General features: G+C 48.5%; 4 protein-coding genes across 6 annotated transcripts; 2 read left to right on the forward strand and 2 right to left on the reverse strand.

Annotated features, from left to right (window-relative positions):
- The first annotated feature begins 810 nt into the window (after positions 1–810).
- Positions 811–1407, forward strand: LOC117189472 (protein atonal homolog 1-like). Its single transcript, XM_033394605.1, has one exon. The coding sequence runs from the start codon at positions 846–848 to the stop codon at positions 1365–1367; it is 522 nt and encodes a 173-aa protein (XP_033250496.1). The 5' UTR covers positions 811–845; the 3' UTR covers positions 1368–1407.
- A 17-nt stretch (positions 1408–1424) lies between these two features.
- LOC108159143 lies at positions 1425–6416 on the reverse strand. Of its 3 annotated transcripts, XM_033394584.1 has the most exons (4): positions 5939–6416; positions 5725–5878; positions 3969–5663; positions 1425–3904 (listed from the first exon to the last, which is right to left on the reverse strand). In XM_033394584.1, exons 1-3 carry the CDS (start codon positions 6215–6217, stop codon positions 5257–5259), a joined length of 840 nt encoding a protein of 279 aa, XP_033250475.1. In that variant the 5' UTR covers positions 6218–6416; the 3' UTR covers positions 1425–3904; positions 3969–5256. The 3 variants fall into 3 exon arrangements, with proteins under 3 accessions (XP_033250475.1, XP_033250476.1, XP_033250474.1); XM_033394585.1 differs by lacking the exons at positions 5725–5878; positions 5939–6416 and having other exon boundaries at positions 1425–2205; positions 2304–3904; positions 3969–5257; XM_033394583.1 differs by lacking the exons at positions 5725–5878; positions 5939–6416 and having other exon boundaries at positions 3969–5257.
- A 3919-nt stretch (positions 6417–10335) lies between these two features.
- Positions 10336–16620, forward strand: LOC108159269 (kinesin heavy chain). Its single transcript, XM_017292428.2, has 4 exons — positions 10336–10969; positions 13416–13875; positions 13934–15813; positions 15881–16620. The coding sequence occupies exons 1-4, from the start codon at positions 10823–10825 to the stop codon at positions 16310–16312; spliced, it is 2919 nt and encodes a 972-aa protein (XP_017147917.2). The 5' UTR covers positions 10336–10822; the 3' UTR covers positions 16313–16620.
- Positions 16621–16692: 72 nt separating this feature from the next.
- LOC117189453 (protein arginine N-methyltransferase 5-like) lies at positions 16693–18911 on the reverse strand. Its single transcript, XM_033394579.1, has 6 exons — positions 18486–18911; positions 17978–18422; positions 17752–17917; positions 17539–17701; positions 16969–17480; positions 16693–16897 (listed from the first exon to the last, which is right to left on the reverse strand). Exons 1-6 carry the CDS (start codon positions 18550–18552, stop codon positions 16745–16747), a joined length of 1506 nt encoding a protein of 501 aa, XP_033250470.1. The 5' UTR covers positions 18553–18911; the 3' UTR covers positions 16693–16744.
- Positions 18912–19153: the final 242 nt, after the last annotated feature.

The following is a 19153-nucleotide window of genomic DNA, read 5'->3' on the forward strand; positions in this document are numbered from 1 at the left end:
AGATTTTGCACTCTAGAAGATATAGTTATCTTCTACGATTCTGCGTTTTTAGTTTTCTCGTATCGTCGAAATTGTGGATGCCACAGATTTTCGCCCTTCGTGGGGGAGGAAGTGGGCGGGGCAAAGTTTTGAAATATTCTTGTAGCAGTGACATATCACAGAAGTCTGGATCCAAAACATCGTTGCTCTCGCTCTTATAGTCTTTGAGCACTAGGCGCTGAAGGGGACGGACAGACGGACAGACGGACAGACAGACATGGCTCAATCGACTCGGCTATTGATGCTGATCAAGAATATATATACTTTATGGGGTCGGAAACGATTCCTTCTGGACGTTACACACATCCACTTTTACCACAAATCTAATATACCCCAATACTCATTTTGAGTATCGGGTATAAAAAGAAGAGAGAGGAAGATCACATGCCATGATAGCGCCAATTTGGCAAGCTATGACGCGTGCCAGAGCAGTGCAGCGCAAATAGTGAATGAAAGGTCGAAGAAGATCAAAGTGTAGGCGTGCGCAAGGGAGCGAAAGAGCGAGGGAGAGCGTTCGTATTTCTAACCCCTAACTGGCACCGACAGCGACGTCGACGTCGACAGAGAGTAGCCACTCCTGCCGACGATCCTTGGGATATGGTAATGGCTTTGAGGATCCTGCCAGAGGGGCAAGGGGCCATTTACACAAACTTGGTCAACGCAGCGGTAAAAATATTTGTAAAGCCCTCCCATCCCATCCCTTTCGAGGGTTGCCCGATCGGAGAGCTCGTGTTGTTCCGTGCAGCAGCAGCAGCAGTCGCGCGGCAGTTGCGGTGGAACTTTCGAGCCGTGCAGAACCCCGAGTCATGAGCTACTGCTACTCGTCCGAGGAGGACAAAAGCAGCTCCCAGTACTTGGGCAGCCCTAACTACAACCTGACGCCGATGGTATGCTCCACGCAGGAGTACAGCCATACCGCCTACCTCTCTCCCGACTGGCAGTTTCTGGATGTAGCAGATGGAGCTAGCCTGGAGCTGCCCCCGGCCACCCACTCCGTTGACCTTGAGATGCGCACAGAGGCGGGCATGGACCAGCTCAAGAGGCGCAAGAGCGAGGGCTCCAGGAGATCAGAGGGCCAGTGCCAAGCAGCCGGCCAAGCAGCCGGCCAAGAGACGGTCGTTCTCAGTCTCACGGTGCAAAAGCGACGACGCCACGCGGCCAATGCCCGGGAAAGAAAGCGCATGAATGGCCTAAACGAGGCCTTCGACCGCTTGCGGGAAGTGGTCCCACTTATTGAAAAGTTCATTGATAGGAAAACAATGAGCCCCAGTCCCCGTCCCCGTTCCACATCGGAGTTCCCCGCCAACGCGCTTTGCAGTGGAGCGTGACACCCTCGGATCACGACTCCCGGCCAGGGATCTCATTGAATATAAGGCAGCTGAGTCCTGCGGCTTCGGTTTGTTGCTGTTCTTTACTATGATACTCTGGTACATTGGTTGGGGCAGAGAACTATGTGTGAAGAAATATCAGCTATGCTATGGCTGGATGGCTACGCCATAGAGTTCAACCTCTGGATGGCACTGTTTTAGATCACATCGGCCTCGGGCTCACATGCGGCTCGCTGTGCTGAACTTTGATAAGCTGCATCTGCACATCATCCAGGCAGAGGGAGTTCTTGGAGGGTCGAAAGCCAAGGACGGGCGGATGCAGTACGATTAACTCTTGATTGGAACTTGAACCCGGATTTTTGGAGAGCAGTACGGTGCGGTTCTCCGCCAATATTGAACTTGTCTCATGGATCGGTCGAAGGATGGGCGTGCGATTATAAGCCATTGCTGTCATCGGTTTGGGCTCAGGCTTGCATTGCATCTTAGGAGGAGAATTCACGTTTTTCTTGCTGGTGCAGTATTTATGGTTCTTTTGGATCAGTTCTACTACTGGGTTTTGCCCTACTATCGACATTTTAATGTGCTGGTTGATAATGCTCATGGTGGTCTCTGCGGCGACTGGTGGCACCATATAGGAGAGACCCTCCGTTTTCCTTGGATACGACTGGTGAGCGGGCTTTGGACTGGCCCAGGACAAAGTATCGAAGCCAGAGCACTGCCGCGGGGTGCAGGGCTTCCTCTTCGCAAGCTCTTGTCCTGGGCAAGTCCTGTTGACACTCATCCTACGATACTTAGCTTCGGGCACTATAATCAGATACTGATTCTCTTCATCTTCATCCTGTAATTGGCAAATGTAGTATGAAGCCCTGTTTAAATCAAAAGGGCAGCCGCTACTGGTGCCACCATCATAGTCGGCGTTTTTCATGGATCTCTTACCGCTGATTTGACGATTGTGTTTGCTACTTCTCGAAGAAATGGGCTTCTTTGCCATCTCTTCCGCGTTGGAGCTACGCCTGAGCTTAGACTTTGGGGTCGCACTGGACTGGCTCCGTGACGTTGCCTTGGCGATCTGCTGAGTACGAAGCTTCTTCTTGGCGGACGTCTCCTCCTCCGCTTTGTCATCTGTTGGCTTCTCCTCTTCGTCCTCGCAAAAGCATTCGCAATCACATAAACTGGTAGAATCCTCCAAATCATCCATACTTTCTGTACCGGACTTTTTCATTGAAGTTATCTTGGACTCTTTCGTACTGTGTGGAATATTCCTCCCATTAGCCTTCTTCGAATAGTTATCGGGCTGCCGGTAAGAATTCTCAGCATCATCGCATTCACACTTCTGTTCGTTTACATAATTTTTAAAAGTAATGTTCTTTTTGGGTGTGGATTTCTTCGGTTCTTCATTATTGTTTCGACTTCCTTTCGTATTATCCGTCTGTGGTTTAGTATCCTCATCATCCTTTCTACTGTTTTTATTCCTGTTTCTCTTTGATGCGGCGATCTCCACATTCTCATCACAGCGGCAATCATCGACTTCCTTTGGTTCCATTGGCTTTTTATTTCCGACATTCATTTTCTGTGAAGTAGGTGCAAATTTTCCCTTACGGTCGTTCTGACTGTTTCTCTTTGGTCGGGCAATCATCGCTTTCGTTTAGATCCGTTGACTTTTCTTGGCTGTCATACATTTTCTTTGATGTCGTTATTGATTTGGGCGGCCGATTCTCTTGGCTATTTCTCTTCGATGAGGTAGTATCTGGAACACTTGGTTCTTCCCGACGACTACTTCTCTTTGGTGAGGTAACCTCTGGAACTCTTGGCTCTTCCTGGCGGTCATCTCGGTTGTTTCTTTTTGTTGAGGCTGTCACTGGACAGCTTGAATCTTCCAGGCGGATATTTCTCTTTGCTGAAGTTTTCTCTGGAACCATGGAATCATCCTCGCGGAGATAATCATCGATTTCGTTTAGATCCGTTGACTCTTCTTGGCTGCTATCCAATTTCTTTGAAGTCGGATTTGATTTGGGCGGCTGGTTCTCTTGGCTATTTCTCTTCGATGAGGTATTCTCTGGAAAATTTGGGTTTACAAATGGGCACAAATCATTGTTGCAAGGGATTTCCTGAAATCTTTGGCCTTGTGGTAGATTCTTTGCAGTCTCCTCCCGCTGATACGATCTCCGCTGGGAACACTGTTTTGGCCTTTGCTCTTGATGCCGGTCATCCCGGTTGTTTCTCTCTGAAGACGGAATCCCTAGATCACCCTGCCGGCTTTTTCTTTTTGTTGGGGCAATCTCTTGGGGATACTTGGGGTAATCTTCGCAGAGGCAATCATCGACTTCGTATGGATCGATTAAATTTTCAAGACTTCTATACTTTTGGTTTAAAGTCGGTGTTGATTCTGGCTGACTGTCGTTTGGGCTGCTTGGCAGGCATCTATTGGTCATGTATGGGTCGTCGGTGCCATCCATCCCACGTCTTTGTCTGTAGTCTGTTTGGCCTCGTAGTTGCTGTTGGCGTTCTGACGAAGGGGTGCGCTTTTCAGGTTTAGTCTGTAAATCGGAGATGACGTTAGATCGCCTGCGTTGCTGCTGTGTAGTTAAAGGCTCACTATACCTGGCCTTTATCGGACGATCTCCTCGGAACTTGTCTTGGAGCCACTTCCATTGTTCGGTTTAAAAGTGGGCATGTGTCATCCTTCCAAGGGATTTTCTCAAATCTTTGGAAAGGCGGTTGGGAACCTTGGGCTTCCTCTCGAATATACGATCTTCTCTGGGGAATCTGTTTTGGCCTCTGCTCGGCATCTTCAAAAGATTCTTGGGCATCGTACTCGTACTGGCCTTGTTGTCTGTCCTGAGTGTATTCTCGAGCAAATTGATTGGAAGTCCTCCTCCCTTGGTCGTGTTCCGTACTTTTCACGAAATCATCTTGAGGAGCATATTTGTACTCATCTCTTTCCTTCGACACCTTTGAAGGAGAACTCTCCCTTCGCCTCGCCACTTCATTTCTGGGTTGTCCTTGCCTCCGGGCTGGACACTCTACATAAATTATGTCTTCGGGCTGGTAACGTCTTTGGGGTCGCCTGGCCACTGGCTCTTCGCAGAATTCATCAACATCATCCGGATACGTTTTCTGCACGCGTCTGCATTGGCCGAGACAATAATCGTCCATAATTTGTGCAGCAAGTGCAGCGCACTGTTGTGCCCCATAAGAATCTACCCCAGAGCTACGGGATCCCTGACTCCTCACAATCGGAGCGGAGTTCGTGGTATCTTTTGAGCTGGACCCAGGAATATCTTCCTGGCGGGGTTGCGGCATGCGTTTGAAGCGGTTGGGACTGAACTGCTCTCTCGTTTGTGCATCAGTTGGAAGATCATCAAGTCCGGTGTTGCTGTATTTCCTCTGGTATCCAACAAACGGCTGGGGACGCCGCAAGGTTGGCTCTTCGTTGGCTATCGATTCCTCTCCCTGATGATAAAGTTGAGCGACTTGCTGAGCTGGCGTACAGTAGCAATCGTTATATTCATATGGGTCTGATACTTCCGGATAATAAAAATTTTGATCCTGCTCGTTATGCTCTGTGTTCTGCTGCGCGTATCCCTGAGTGTATTGATGACTGGGGTCATAGCTGTAGCTGCAGTCCGCCGGAAGAGCTTTGTTCTCGTTGGAGTTGTAATACTCGAACAATGGAGTTTCGGCTGATTGTAGTTGCTGTCCGCTGGCGTCGATGTCGTTATAGTCTCGATTGTCCTCTTGGATCTCTCTGTTTTCAGCAGGATGATAGGTACAAAAGACTTTGTTATTAGTTCGTGGCCGCATGTCATTTTCTGGATTAAACTTGAGCAACAGGACATTGCACTCCTCCTTGTCAGAAGGTCGACTGCAGTAGTTACTGCGGGCGCTACTACTTTGGTGCTCGGTGGTTTCTGCTGCATTGCCTGTTGCTGGCCTCCATCCTCGGTCTGAGTGGTTGCAGATGCTCGGCTAGTGAATTGCGAGGAGTGGTTGCTGGTGCGACCTCGTACGGACCATTGTGGCTATATTTTTCTGTAGGTCTGGCATGTCTTTGGAATCCTCCTTCCCGATCAAAATCTGGGGGACACGGGCATGCGCCTCTAACCAGATACCGTTCCCTCGACTGCTGGTGGGACGAGGAGTTGCTAGACTCCTTTTCATCTTGCCCATCATACTGACGATCGGCTCCGGAAGTGGCACGTAATGGTGATGAAGTTACCGGCGTCTCGAAGTCCGAGTCAGACAAGAACGAGATATCGAAGTCAACGAATTCCTTGGAGCTTTTATTTGGAGAGGCTATAATGCAAAAGAGATCATTAATGCGAATTGAATGGATCTCGAAACTGGCTTGACTTACAGATATCTGAATCGGATATTTTCTCGCAGAAGGGTGCTTGGAGGTCGACGTGTAAACTGCGCCTGCACTCCACCAAGTCCTTGCTCATGACTGACATGACATCATCAATAATAAACTGCAGTTGGTCGTCGCAGACGCTAGATCTGCCGTTGAACTGTGGGTTATTATCGAGTGATTGCTGTACGGATCAAATCGTGCGGATATGTGTCCTTACCTTCTCTGCCTCATCCGGTTCCAGGTCGGGCAGGAATTGGAGGTCCTTAAAAATCGAGCGACAGGGAACGTAGGTTAATCCCTCCCGCTGGCTACGCTTGATGGCCTGGCATTCCGTGTCGTAGTAGTTGCGAAGGGAGAGCACCTGCAGCTTTACCTGATCCGTCGTTAGGCCGTTGTTGAGAATCCGCGTGATGCGGTTCCAGGCGCTCTGCTTTAGGGGCACACAGTGGTAACCCGGGGACTTGGGATTCCAGAGACACTGGTTGGCTCGGTACATGCGAATCAGCCGCTCTACATTGACCTCCTTGTTTGTAAGTCGCTCATTTTTCGTGTAAATGTTGTTCTTCGAGTCCCCTCCGCGCCTGGAACCAATGTTCCATAGAAAAGGGAAAAACTTGTACAAAGAGAACAGACAACACAACTATAAATTTAGATTTAGATGTGTCAAAAGTTGAAGTATTTATTCCTAACTGCTAAAACAGAGCCAGCCTTATGGGAAAAGCATGCAGTAAGAGCGAGAGAGATACAATATGCGTCGAACCAGCAGTAGCTGCGTTTTACCAATAATACGGTATAAAACAAAATATATCATTAAATTTATCAATTAAATTTGCATGTAACTTATTCACTTTCAGTATACTGTATGGTTAGTGGTTGTATGAACTGGCACATCTGTATACTGTATGGTTAGTGACAGTATACAGTATACATACTGTATGGTTAGGTTAGGTTAGGTTGAGGCGGCTGCCGGGCTCGCTCGCTCGGCCCGTCACACTTAGGCCGGTTTCGGCCCGTTGTGATACCGCATAGGATCATTTCCTTCCTGCGTTGTGAGACTTCGCTATCCTCCTGGGACATAGTTTGGACATCTCTGAGATGTCGTGTAGAAAGGCTGAGCCCAGGTGCTGTAGCCTTCTTCTGCTGAGAGCTGGGCACGAGCAGAACAGATGTTCCACTGTCTCCTCCTCTTCCTCGTCTCTACAGCTGCGACAAAAATCGTTATGTGGGGCCCCCAGCCTGTTAGCGTGGGTGCCTATTAGCCAGTGTCCCGTGAGGGAACGTGTGACTACGCTGCACCTTTTCCTGCTTAACTTGAGGAGCTCGGAGGTGCGCTTCATGTCCATGGTCGGCCATGTTTGCCGAGTTGTGCGACATCGTGGCACTGTTTGCCACATATCGTTGTTTAGTCGCTTGTATTGCTCCCTTATAATGAGCTTACAGGTGGCCATTGGCATACAGATATCCTCCTTGTCTTGGAGAAGGGGGATTGTAGTGCCAGATCTGGCCAGCTCGTCCGCTATACAGTTGCCCTCGATGTCCCGGTGGCCCGGGACCCAAATCAGGCTAATAGCAAATTGCTGAGCCATCTCGTGCAGAGATTTGCGGCAGTCTGCCACGGTGGCCGAGTTCGAGGAAATCGCGCTTAGCGATTTGATCGCAGCCTGGCTGTCGCTATAAATGTTTAGCTTGGTTGCCGTGACGGCAGCCGCTTGTAGGCAGTCTAGAGCCTCCCTGATTGCTATGACTTCCGCTTGAAAGACACTGCAATGATCTGGGAGTCTGAAGGAATGCCTTATGCTTAGCTGTTCAGAGTAGATTCCCCCTCCGACTCTGTCGTCCAGCTTTGATCCATCTGTGAAGATGTTTATGGCCCCATCTGGGCCTGGGAGTCCCTCGAGCCATTCGTCTCTGTGAGGGATGATTGTGTCGAAGGGAGTGTCTGTGTACTCTCTTGGAACTTGGTAGTCTGTTTTTGAGGGGACGGTACTGCTATTATTTAATATGGCTGAGTGACCTATGCACTGTGTCACCCATTGATCTGAGTCTCTTAGACGTATTGCTGCTGCTTCTGCCCGATCCTTTCCTGCGAGGTCAAGGCTCTGTAGGCATAGGATGGCATTTAGCGCATCATTTGGGGTGGTGCGAAGAGCTCCGCTGATGCATAGGGCGGCAGTCCGCTGGACTTTGCCCAGTTGCTTGGTGATCGCCCTTTTTGATAGGGCCGGCCACCACACCGTAACTCCGTAGAGTAGTATTGGTCTAACTATAGCTTGATATATCCATTGGACTATGCTTGGGATCATACCCCATCTTAGCCCAATAGCTTTTTTGCATGTGTAGAGTGCAGTCATTGCCTTCTTCACTCTGTCTTTGACATTCAGGTTCCAGCTAAGCTTCTTGTCAATTACCAACCCTAAGTAACTGGCACTGTCGCTAAAGGAGAGCCTGCATCCTTGTAGTATTGGAGGGTTGAGGGGCGGGACCTTGTATTTATTTGTGAATAGTACGAGTTCCGTTTTTGAGGGATTTACTCCCAGACCGCGCGATTCTGTCCAATCCGACAGTTGCGCTAGCTTTGTGGACATTAAGTCGCACAGTGTTTGGGGGTATTTCCCCGAGAAGATAATCGCAACGTCGTCCGCATAGGCCACGACATTGCAGCCCCCCCTTCTAGGTCACATAGAATCTTGTTGACTGCTATGTTCCACAGAAGAGGAGACAGGACACCACCTTGCGGGGTGCCTCTGTTGACATACCTTGACTGGGCGGACGATCCCATCGATGATGTCACCGTCCTGCATGTGAGCAATTGATCAATGAGCATCACCAAGTGACGGTCCACCCCCAGGTCAGTCAGGGCTTCTGTAATGGCGCCCGGTACAACGTTGTTGAAAGCTCCCTCAATATCGAGAAAGGCTATGAGTGAGTACTCTTTGTGATGCAGAGATTTCTCTACCGCTGAGATCACTTCATGAAGAGCCGTTTCCGTGGATTTTCCTTTCCGGTAGGCATGCTGTGCGCCTGATAGCAACTGAGGGTGTATAGTTGTCCTCAGTTGCAGCCCGACGAGTCTCTCAAAGGTTTTGAGGAGGAAGGACGATAGGCTGATTGGTCTAAAGTCTTTTGCAGCTGAGTGCGAGGCTTTCCCAGCTTTGGGAATGAAGACTATCTTTGCCTTAAGCCATGTTCGCGGGATTGTACCCACAGCCAGTATCTTCCTGAAGATACCTTGTAGCCAGTTGATGGCCGTATCCCCGGCCTTCTGAAGTTGGGCCGGGATTACCTGGTCTGGGCCTGGCGATTTGAACGGGTTGAAGCTGTTTATTGCCCAGCTTATGTTACGTTTTGTGAGGATGTGATCCATCGAGGTTACCGGTCCCTCTCCTGGAAGATGTGCCGTCTCGATGGTTGTGCACCCTGGAAAATGTGTGTCTAGTAGAATCTGCAGGGTCTCCTCACTGGAGTTAGTCCACGTGCCGTCATTCCTTTTAAGATACCCTACCGAGGGGTTAGTTTTTGAGAGAATCTTGCGAAGCCTTGCGGCCTCTGACGTTTCCTCAATTTCCGAGCAAAATTTTTGCCAAGAGGCCCTTTTTGCTTTCCTTGTTTCCTTTTTATATAGTGACAGACTGATTTTGTAGTCTGCCCAGTGGCTCTCCTCGTTCGCGCTTTTGGCCCTGTTGAAGGGGGTCCTGCAGCTTTTACGTAGGATGTCTATTTGTTTTGACCACCAGGGGGGTTTCTTTTTCCCCCTAGGTTTGCTAGAGGGGCACGCTGCCGCGAAGGCTTTGTTGCATGCCTCTGTGAACCTGTTCACTAGGCGATCTAGGTCGTCTTTTGTGTCAGGGCATGATGGTGCTTTGGAGGGGAGTAAGTCCTCCAGGACTGAGCTATATTTTTCCCAGTTGGCTTTCCTGGCATTAATATAGTCCTTAGGTTTCGGACACTCGAGGGATAGTGTGGTCTCGATGTATCTGTGGTCAGAGAAAGAGTGGTCATCAAGGACTTGCCAACTCTTGACTATGTCTAACAGGTTGGAAGACACAAGGGTGATGTCAATAACCTCCTGTCGATTTTTAATTATAAAAGTGAGGTCGTTGCCCCGATTACAAATAAATAGATTTGAGTTGAGGATGAAGCTGAAAAGTGACTCACCCCTTACATTTGTGTTCGAGCTCCCCCATTGAGTGTGGTGAGCGTTGGCATCGCTGTCGCTGGCTAGTTTGCGAACCAGGTCGTTGGGAGGATCATTTCCCTCATGGGCCATGTAGGACGACATCAGCCTGTATGGTTAGTGCTCTTGCTCTCTCTTCGTGGCGGGATATTTCTTCACAATAATGTCCTTTTTCCTAGCACTTTCGTTTTATGTTTGACCTTTTTTGTTTAAACCTTATTTTGGAAACAATCCAATAAAAGAGGATCCCCAAAAATTAGCCAATCTTGTAGCAAATTAATTCATTAATCGGATCTATCTAGCTAGTAATATTCCAAGGAATATCAAAAACGAGGAATATGTAAAACAGAACTTGAATGCTTCAGTATATTTACGGTATATTTTTTAAATGAGACGGTATATTTCTGTATATTTCTGAGGGCTAGTCACACTGTTCGGTGCGTTCGTGGGCAAGAAATAGGCGAAAGAAAATAGGAAAATAAAATTGATACTGCAACAAACTCCAAAACACTCAACGCATGCGAGTGCATTTACCAGCTGCACCTCATCAAACCGGGCTAGTGAAAACGACCAAAGCCGTAAAATCAATCGAGCTTAATCAAAACAGGGCCGCTACAATTCATCCGCGAACTGTGCGTCTCGTATAACCACAAAATTTTCTCTGCATTTGAGCCTAATTTTCGCGAGTTGGACTATATAGAACACACCAATCAGATATCAGATTGCCCATGTGGGGTTCGTCACTACCTTTTCTGTTATTCCATTTGTATTAATGCTTGTTTCAAACGAGACCCCAACACCGAAACATAAACGACAAACGTTTACCACGTAAACAGCTGCATGCGCAAAGATAAAAGTTTGATCGAACACTAACTAGAGCCGCAGTTCCGCCAGACGGATACCAGATCAGAGACAGAGAGTTCGAAGATGTCCGCGGAGCGCGAAATTCCCGCTGAGGACAGCATCAAAGTTGTCTGTCGCTTCCGACCGCTTAACGACAGTGAGGAGAAGGCCGGCTCGAAGTTTGTCGTCAAATTCCCCAACAATGTCGAGGAGAACTGCATATCTATTGCGGTAAGTGTATTTCACCTTAGTAAAGTGATTCACTCCACCGTCAGTGCCTCCTCCACACACATTTCATTTCCCTTTACTTTGTGTGTTATGCATTAATCTCTGCGTGCTGTCACGGCCCATGACGTCATGCCTAACATTAGACCGTACGCCCCCGTACATTAGCCTTCCCCAGCAGCAGTGCCGTCGACCAATTGGAGCAGTTTGGATAATTAGCGCAAAGCTTGTGTATTCCACATCCAGTGAGCGTGTCTCGAGCGACTGCCCACAGGCGGAAAACTATAAGAAATCCGAAATTACTTCAGATCAGTAGTATATTTTGCAACAAATTGATTTTCCGCCCAAAGACAGAAAAAACGAGGGGGAACGTTGTGAGTTGCTGCGGACACCGCAACTCTACGGTTATACCCGATACTAAGTCAGTATGGCTCTCCTCCGGCAGACGCCGCTAATATTAAACGACACGACAAAGAGTGCGTGCGAGAGACAGAAAATCAGTCTGAGCGGGACGTCGGGCGCTGCGTAGCCACTGCAAATTGATTTGTTCCTATTGGCTATAAAAATGATCTGATCTGATCCAGATTCAGCAATCTGATAGATATGGTCATTATCTATGATTCTGCGTTTTTAGTTTTTTCGAATGTGCAATATTGTGGATGCAACAGATTTTCGTCCTTTGTGTGGGCGGAAGGGGGTGGGGCGAAATTTTGAGATACACGTTTTATAGTAAGATCTAACAGGAGTGCGGATACCAAATTTGGTTACTCTAGCCTTAATAGTCTCTGAGATTTTTGAATATCCCCAGATTTTCGTCCTTTGCGGGGGCGGAAGGGGGTGTGGCGAAATTTTGAAGCAAACTCGTCTTGGTCCGATATATTAGGAGTGTGGATACCAAATTTGGTTGCTCTAGCTTTTGTAGTCTCTGAGATCTAGGCGCTAATGTTTTACTCTAAGCAAAGCCGCCTATGCTACGTGTGTGTTAGAGAGAGACAGGGCGAGAAAAAATGAAATTGTTTTCTTGATGCTGGCTATAATAATGATACGATCCAATTCAGATTCCGCAGTCTTAAAGATATGGTCATTCTCTACAATTCTACGCTTTTGGTTTTCTCATATCTTCAAAATTGTTGATGCCACAGATTTTCGTCCTTTGTGGGGGCGGAAGTGGGCGGGGCGAAGTTTTGAAATATTTTTGTAGCAGTGACATATCACAAAAGTCTGGATCCAAAACATCGTTGCTCTAGCTCTTATAGTCTTTGAGCACTAGGCGCTGAAGGGGACGGACAGACGGACAGACGGACGGACGGACAGACAGACAGGGCTCAATCGACTCGGCTATTGATGCTGATCAAGAATATATATACTTTATGGGGTCGGAAACGATTCCTTCTGGACGTTACACACATCCACTTTTACCACAAATCTAATATACCCCAATACTCATTTTGAGTATCGGCTATAAAAAGAGCGAGTGAGAGGGAAAGTGAAACGGGGTGTTTTTGTGTGTATGGGAACGTCAAAGAATAAAAGCCGAAAGCAAGGCAGTCCCCACCCACAATTATAGTTCCACTTGTGTCCCAATCCACAGAAATTTGCATTGCTAACCTTCTCTGCAGCAGCGGTCTCGCCGTCTAAAGTTCCAGCCAGTCCGCCTTCTATGCTTACCTCACTTACATTGTACTTGCCCCCTGTGTCTTCATGTGTGTGTGTGTGTGTGTGTGTGTGCCCTCCCATTGCCACCAGCTGCCGCCACTTCACTCCACCAGCAGCAACAGTGACTCATGCACGCAAACCACATAAAATGAGGAACATAGGGCAATGGAATTTACTGGTTTTTGGCGCTCATAAATAATAGATGTATGTATTGTGGAACCACTGAGTTTTCACCATAACTCAGCCTGTAAACGAACATTTTCCCAGAAATCGGTTTGGCAACAACAGTTTCTACTACTTTCTACTACTACTTCTCTTGCCACTAGCCACTTACTGTTAAACATTAAGATTGTTAGCCGCTATATATATCTTCAATTAAACTGTGAACTTACCGTAACTCGAACTGTAACGTAGTCAAACATTTTCGCGGAAATTATATCTAGAGCAACAATGTCTTATATCCTTGTCTATCTCGTCCCATCAGCGAACTAGTTCTTTCGTTGAACCATAGCAGGCAGCTCTATTACATACAAACACATGAAAGTACATGTGTATGCATGTATTTATCATTACTAACGCTTCTCTTTCGCTCTTTCTTCTGCTGCTCGTTATTCATTACTGCTTTCCTCCCATCTCCACTCCGCTCGTCTCTTTCTTTTGTTAATGCTCATAATTACAGTCCGTTTCGCGGCCAGAAATCCGGCATTGGCAGGGAGGGGATAGGGTAAAAGCTGAAGATCGACTAGAAATTTGGGAGAAAAGAAAAGAAAAAACCTTAATACGTCTCTTTTTTCAGGGCAAAGTCTACCTATTCGACAAAGTCTTCAAGCCGAATGCCTCCCAGGAGAAGGTTTACAACGAGGCGGCCAAGTCCATTGTCACGGACGTCCTGGCCGGCTACAATGGAACGATATTCGCCTATGGACAGACTTCGTCCGGCAAGACGCACACAATGGAGGGCGTCATTGGCGACTCGGCGAAGCAGGGCATTATTCCACGCATTGTCAATGATATCTTCAATCACATCTATGCCATGGAGGTGAATCTGGAGTTCCACATAAAGGTCTCGTACTATGAGATCTATATGGACAAGATCCGAGATCTGCTGGACGTGTCCAAGGTGAACCTGAGCGTGCACGAGGACAAAAATCGAGTGCCCTATGTGAAGGGTGCCACGGAGCGGTTCGTCTCCTCGCCAGAGGATGTATTTGAGGTGATCGAAGAGGGCAAATCGAATCGTCATATTGCCGTTACAAGTGAGTGGTCGAAATGGGCTTGTGCTTGGTGTTTACTGAAACGATCCATTCTTTGCAGACATGAACGAGCACTCCTCTCGATCGCACTCAGTATTTCTGATCAACGTGAAGCAGGAGAATCTGGAGAACCAGAAGAAACTATCGGGTAAACTATATCTGGTCGATTTAGCCGGTTCCGAGAAGGTTTCCAAGACAGGGGCAGAGGGAACGGTGCTCGACGAGGCGAAGAACATCAACAAGTCGCTGTCGGCGCTGGGCAACGTGATCTCAGCGCTGGCGGATGGCAACAAAACGCACATACCCTATCGCGACTCGAAGCTGACGCGCATCCTGCAGGAGTCGCTGGGAGGCAACGCACGCACAACCATTGTCATCTGCTGCTCTCCGGCCAGCTTCAATGAGTCCGAGACGAAGTCCACGCTGGACTTTGGCCGGCGCGCCAAGACAGTAAAGAATGTGGTCTGTGTGAACGAGGAGCTCACCGCCGAAGAGTGGAAACGACGCTACGAAAAGGAGAAAGAGAAGAACGGTCGCCTCAAGGGCAAGGTGGAGAAGCTGGAGATAGAGCTGGCTCGTTGGCGGGCGGGAGAGACAGTCAAGGCCGAGGAGCAAATCAACATGGAAGATCTCATGGAGGCCAGCACGCCCAATCTGGAGGTGGAGGCAGCACAGCAGAAGGCTGCGGAGGCGGCCAGTGCCGCTCAGAGGACGGCCCTGGCCAATATGTCCGCTTCGGTGGCTGCCGACGAACGGGCCCGCCTGGCCACGGAGTGTGAACGTCTCTACCAGCAGCTGGACGACAAGGATGAGGAGATTAACCAGCAGAGCCAGTATGCCGAGCAGATGAAGGAGCAGGTCATGGAGCAGGAAGAGCTGATAGCCAATGCCCGGCGGGAGTATGAAGCTTTGCAGTCAGAGATGGCACGCATCCAGCACGAGAACGAGTCTGCCAAGGAAGAGGTTAAGGAAGTGCTGCAGGCGCTGGAGGAGCTGGCTGTCAATTATGATCAGAAGTCGCAGGAAATCGACAACAAGAACAAGGACATCGATGCCCTCAACGAAGAGCTGCAGCAAAAGCAGACTGTGTTCATTGCAACGTCCGCAGAGCTGCAGCAGCTCAAGGACATGTCCTCGCACCAGAAGAAGCGCATCACTGAGATGCTGACCAACCTTCTGCGCGATCTCGGTGAAGTGGGCCAGGCCATAGCCCCCGGAGACTCCGCCATCGACCTCAAGATGAGCACCCTAGCCGGCACAGATGTCACCAAAGTTGAGGAGGACTTCACCATGGCCCGCCTGTACATTAGCAAGATGAAGACTGAGGCGAAAAACATTGCTCAGCGCTGCGCCAACATGGAGGCCCAGCAGTCGGACTCCAACAAGAAGATATTCGAGTACGAGAAGGATCTGGGCGAGTACCGTCTGCTCATCTCGCAGCACGAGGCGCGCATGAAGTCGCTACAAGAGTCGATGCGGGAGGCGGAGAACAAGAAGAGGACTCTCGAGGAGCAGATCGATTCCCTGCGCGAGGAGTGCGCCAAGCTGAAGGCTGCCGAACACGTGTCCGCCGTCAATGCAGAGGGGAAGCAGCGCGCCGAGGAGCTGCGCTCCATGTTCGACTCGCAAATGGACGAGCTGCGCGAGGCCCACACCAAGCAGGTGTCCGAGCTGCGGGACGAGATTTCCGCCAAGCAGCACGAAATGAACGAGATGAAGGATGTGCATCAGAAGCTGCTGCTGGCCCACCAACAGATGACCGCCGACTACGAGAAGGTCAAACAGGAGGAGGCCCAGAAATCCAACGAACTACAGACCATGATTCTCACCAGCGAGCGACGGGAACAGGCGCGCAAAGACCTCAAGGGCCTCGAAGACACCGTGGCCAAGGAACTGCAGACGCTGCACAATCTCCGCAAGCTCTTCGTTCAGGATTTACAGGTAATTGTCCCATACTTAATGTTTCTTTCAATTTGAAAACTGATCTTTCCCACATTCTGTTTAATAGCAACGAATCCGAAAAAATGTGGTCAACGAGGAGAGCGAGGAGGATGGCGGATCGTTAGCGCAGAAGCAGAAGATCTCCTTCCTGGAGAACAACCTCGATCAGTTGACCAAGGTGCACAAACAGCTGGTGCGCGACAACGCTGACCTGCGCTGTGAGCTGCCCAAGCTGGAGAAGCGTCTACGCACGACAATGGAAAGGGTGAAGGCCCTGGAGACGGCGCTAAAGGAGGCAAAGGAGGGTGCTATGAGGGATCGCAAACGCTACCAGTACGAGGTGGATCGCATCAAGGAAGCGGTACGTCAGAAGCATCTAGGACGGCGGGGACCGCAGGCACAAATCGCCAAGCCCATTAGAGCGGGCCAGGGCGCCATTGCCCTACGAGGCGGTGGCGCTGTCGGCGGAGCTCCATTGCAGACCCCCGCCAACTCCTAGATTCACACACACCACCACGCACCCCGTCGCCGCCCAGTCCATCTCTGCTTTAAACTAAAAACTAAATGGATTGATTACGTTATACATACTTAAAATAATTGATAATTGCCTTCGCTTAAAGAGATGTCGTTTCGCGATCATGTGCAGCGCCTTAAATATATATATATATATACATAAAAATATAATATAAATAATTGAATGAGTGGAAAACGGAAAAAAATAACTAAATTTTACAAAAGCAAACAAAAACCCACAGATATTTAAGGACATCTATTGTACGTTTAAGAATATTTTTTAAACTTTTCAAAGCATAAAACTAAATAAAAGTCGCAGACAAATTAATTACAGAGTTCAAATTTATATTCCCTTTAGCTAATTATTTATAATATTTGTATTTTTATTGGTGGTCAATTCTCGAAAGATTGAATGTAACTAAAGTCGAATGTGGTAGCCACTTCCACCCGCATTGTGATGCTCCCAGGCGTCTCGTGTGCTCACCTGCCACTCGTACCACACCTTGTCCGCATCAACGCAGCGCCAGATCTTGACTGAGATTGTCTGTCCCTCCTTGAGGGTCCTCGGATGCTGCAAGAACACGATTAGAACGATTAACCATTATGATCAATGAAAAGCCGGGTCCGAACGCCATCACTTACTGTCGGAAAGAACATGGGAAACCACGAGAAAATGCCGGGCGTGTGGGTCAGTGGGTTGATGCTCAGGTGGATATCCTTATAAAGCATTGTATCAAAATAGCCACCAATGCCATGTAGCACGCAGTCTTTTTGGACAGTAAAAGAGATCTCCTTGCAGCGTGTATTGTCAATAGTCGCCTCACGATTCGGATGTGAGAATTCAAACAGCGCTTGGGCATTGTCAATGTGATAAACGTTTTTGAGGAGTGATACATAACCATAGTCGAAGGCTGGAACGGTGGTGTCCATCTGGCTGACATTCTGATGCAGCACTGCCGACATGATTGGATTGATGCACGACGTTGACTTGTAGGGTATGCTTATGCCATCCGTTTTGAGCAGCTTCAATGCGCCGTCAAGGCACTCTGGCGACAGTTCGTTATCCCCAAACGAGCCAAGCAGCTCGGAGACGAGAATATCAGCCTGCTCTGGAGGTGAAAAGTCGCGCATGTCCTTGGAGAATATGTGCACATCTAAATTATAATTAGAATCAGGATAACTCATATCCGTTTTTCACTCTCTGCTGCTTACCTTTGTCTTCCCAAAGAGTATCTACCATGTGGGAGAGGGTGCGAATGGCATTGGGATTCTTTTCGATGATGTAGAGTCGCACCTGACGCTTTTTCAGTTCCGCGGCATTAAAGATGGCCCTCGCTAAAGGACCACGTCCCCCACCCAGCAACATCACTACGGTCTGGAGGGATTATCTGGAATCTGCGCCCAATTGAAGACTAGTTTCCTTACCAGCTTGTTCGGCGCGTCTATGTCGCTCACTCGATCAATCAGAGCCGCTTTTACCGCGTTCTGGTAGATTTTATACTTCACTGGATCCGACTCGAACACCTCGTATGTATAGCTATCCAGATTATCGAGGAGAGGTTGCAGTGGAATCTTCAGAACGTTTTCATAGCTAATTGGCAAAAGGTTAGTGTGCGGATGAAGGGTTCTACTCTGCTCCACAGACACTTACCTATTAAGAATGTGGCTGTCGTTGTGGTCACTGGCGAGTTTCCGCAAATAATCGGCGTACTGGGAAATAGACAGGCCATTCGGATTGGCGGAGATTATTATATTGGCCCGTGCCGAGAGAAAGTGGCCTATGACTATTTGCCACTGCTTCTGCAGAACATAGTAGTTGGCTTTGTTTCGGATGAACAGAGAGGACGGAATGATAATGGCTTCGATGGGCTTGCCCAGCCACAGGCGAACCGTCTCCTTACTGGGACGATCCAAGGCATTCAGCTCAATTAAAACTTTCACTTTGCTGTTGTGCTTGACGGCAAAGCGCAGGCTATTCCACCAAGTCCATGGATCTTTCGCCTCCGCCTCGGCTATTTCTGCATTGTTGACGTCTTTGCGGTGCTCGAAGCTACCCATCTCTGGGTTGCTGATAGGTACTTGTATAAACCAGTTGCCTAAATGGAAATTAAACATACATTTTTAATTGGATTCGTTTTACGGCAGTTTTCACTCATAACCTTTCGTTTTGGCCCTTACGATCTCGGCCAAGTTGTCGATATTTGGTCCCCGCAGTCGCTTCATCATGCTACCAACATTCTTCAAATGCTCCGCCCATGCTACACCTCAAAGGAGAATCTGTTTGGCATGCTCGCGTAGCTTGGGGTTCGGGGAATCGACATCCACATCGGACAGCAAGTCGAGTTCCAGTCGACAGCGTTCAGCAATGTGCCCGGGTATGTGGGGTCCGTCTCATATGGGTCCAGCGGGACCATATTAGCGTTGATCGATGTGGCCACCACATTGTAGTTGTTAGCATTAGCGTGTTGTATCAGTTTTGGTATACTGTTTTAATGAGTCATGAGTCGTCAAAAACGCTGTCACCGGCTTGATTGAACGAACTTAGCCTTCTTAGCCCCCTCGAATTAAACAGGTGAACAGCTTGAGGTACACCGCGGAAAATAATACTGTATGTACATATAACTGGTACGCCAATCCATTCCTTAAAAAAAAAATGGACCAAATATCTTTCACCTGAACTTCGCTTAAATTCTTCAAGATTTAAAATTTTCGTGGAGTGAATTTTTAATTGTGGTTGACAACGGGCTAATCGTTCTCTGTCCTTAATTTAATAGTGCTGCCATACAGTTTTTGAGACCAGGCTGCCATACCGCAACCACTTGCAGCA

The sequence above is a fragment of the Drosophila miranda genome, assembly GCF_003369915.1.
Source record: "Drosophila miranda strain MSH22 chromosome Y unlocalized genomic scaffold, D.miranda_PacBio2.1 Contig_Y1_pilon, whole genome shotgun sequence".
Lineage (NCBI taxonomy): Eukaryota > Metazoa > Arthropoda > Insecta > Diptera > Drosophilidae > Drosophila > Drosophila miranda.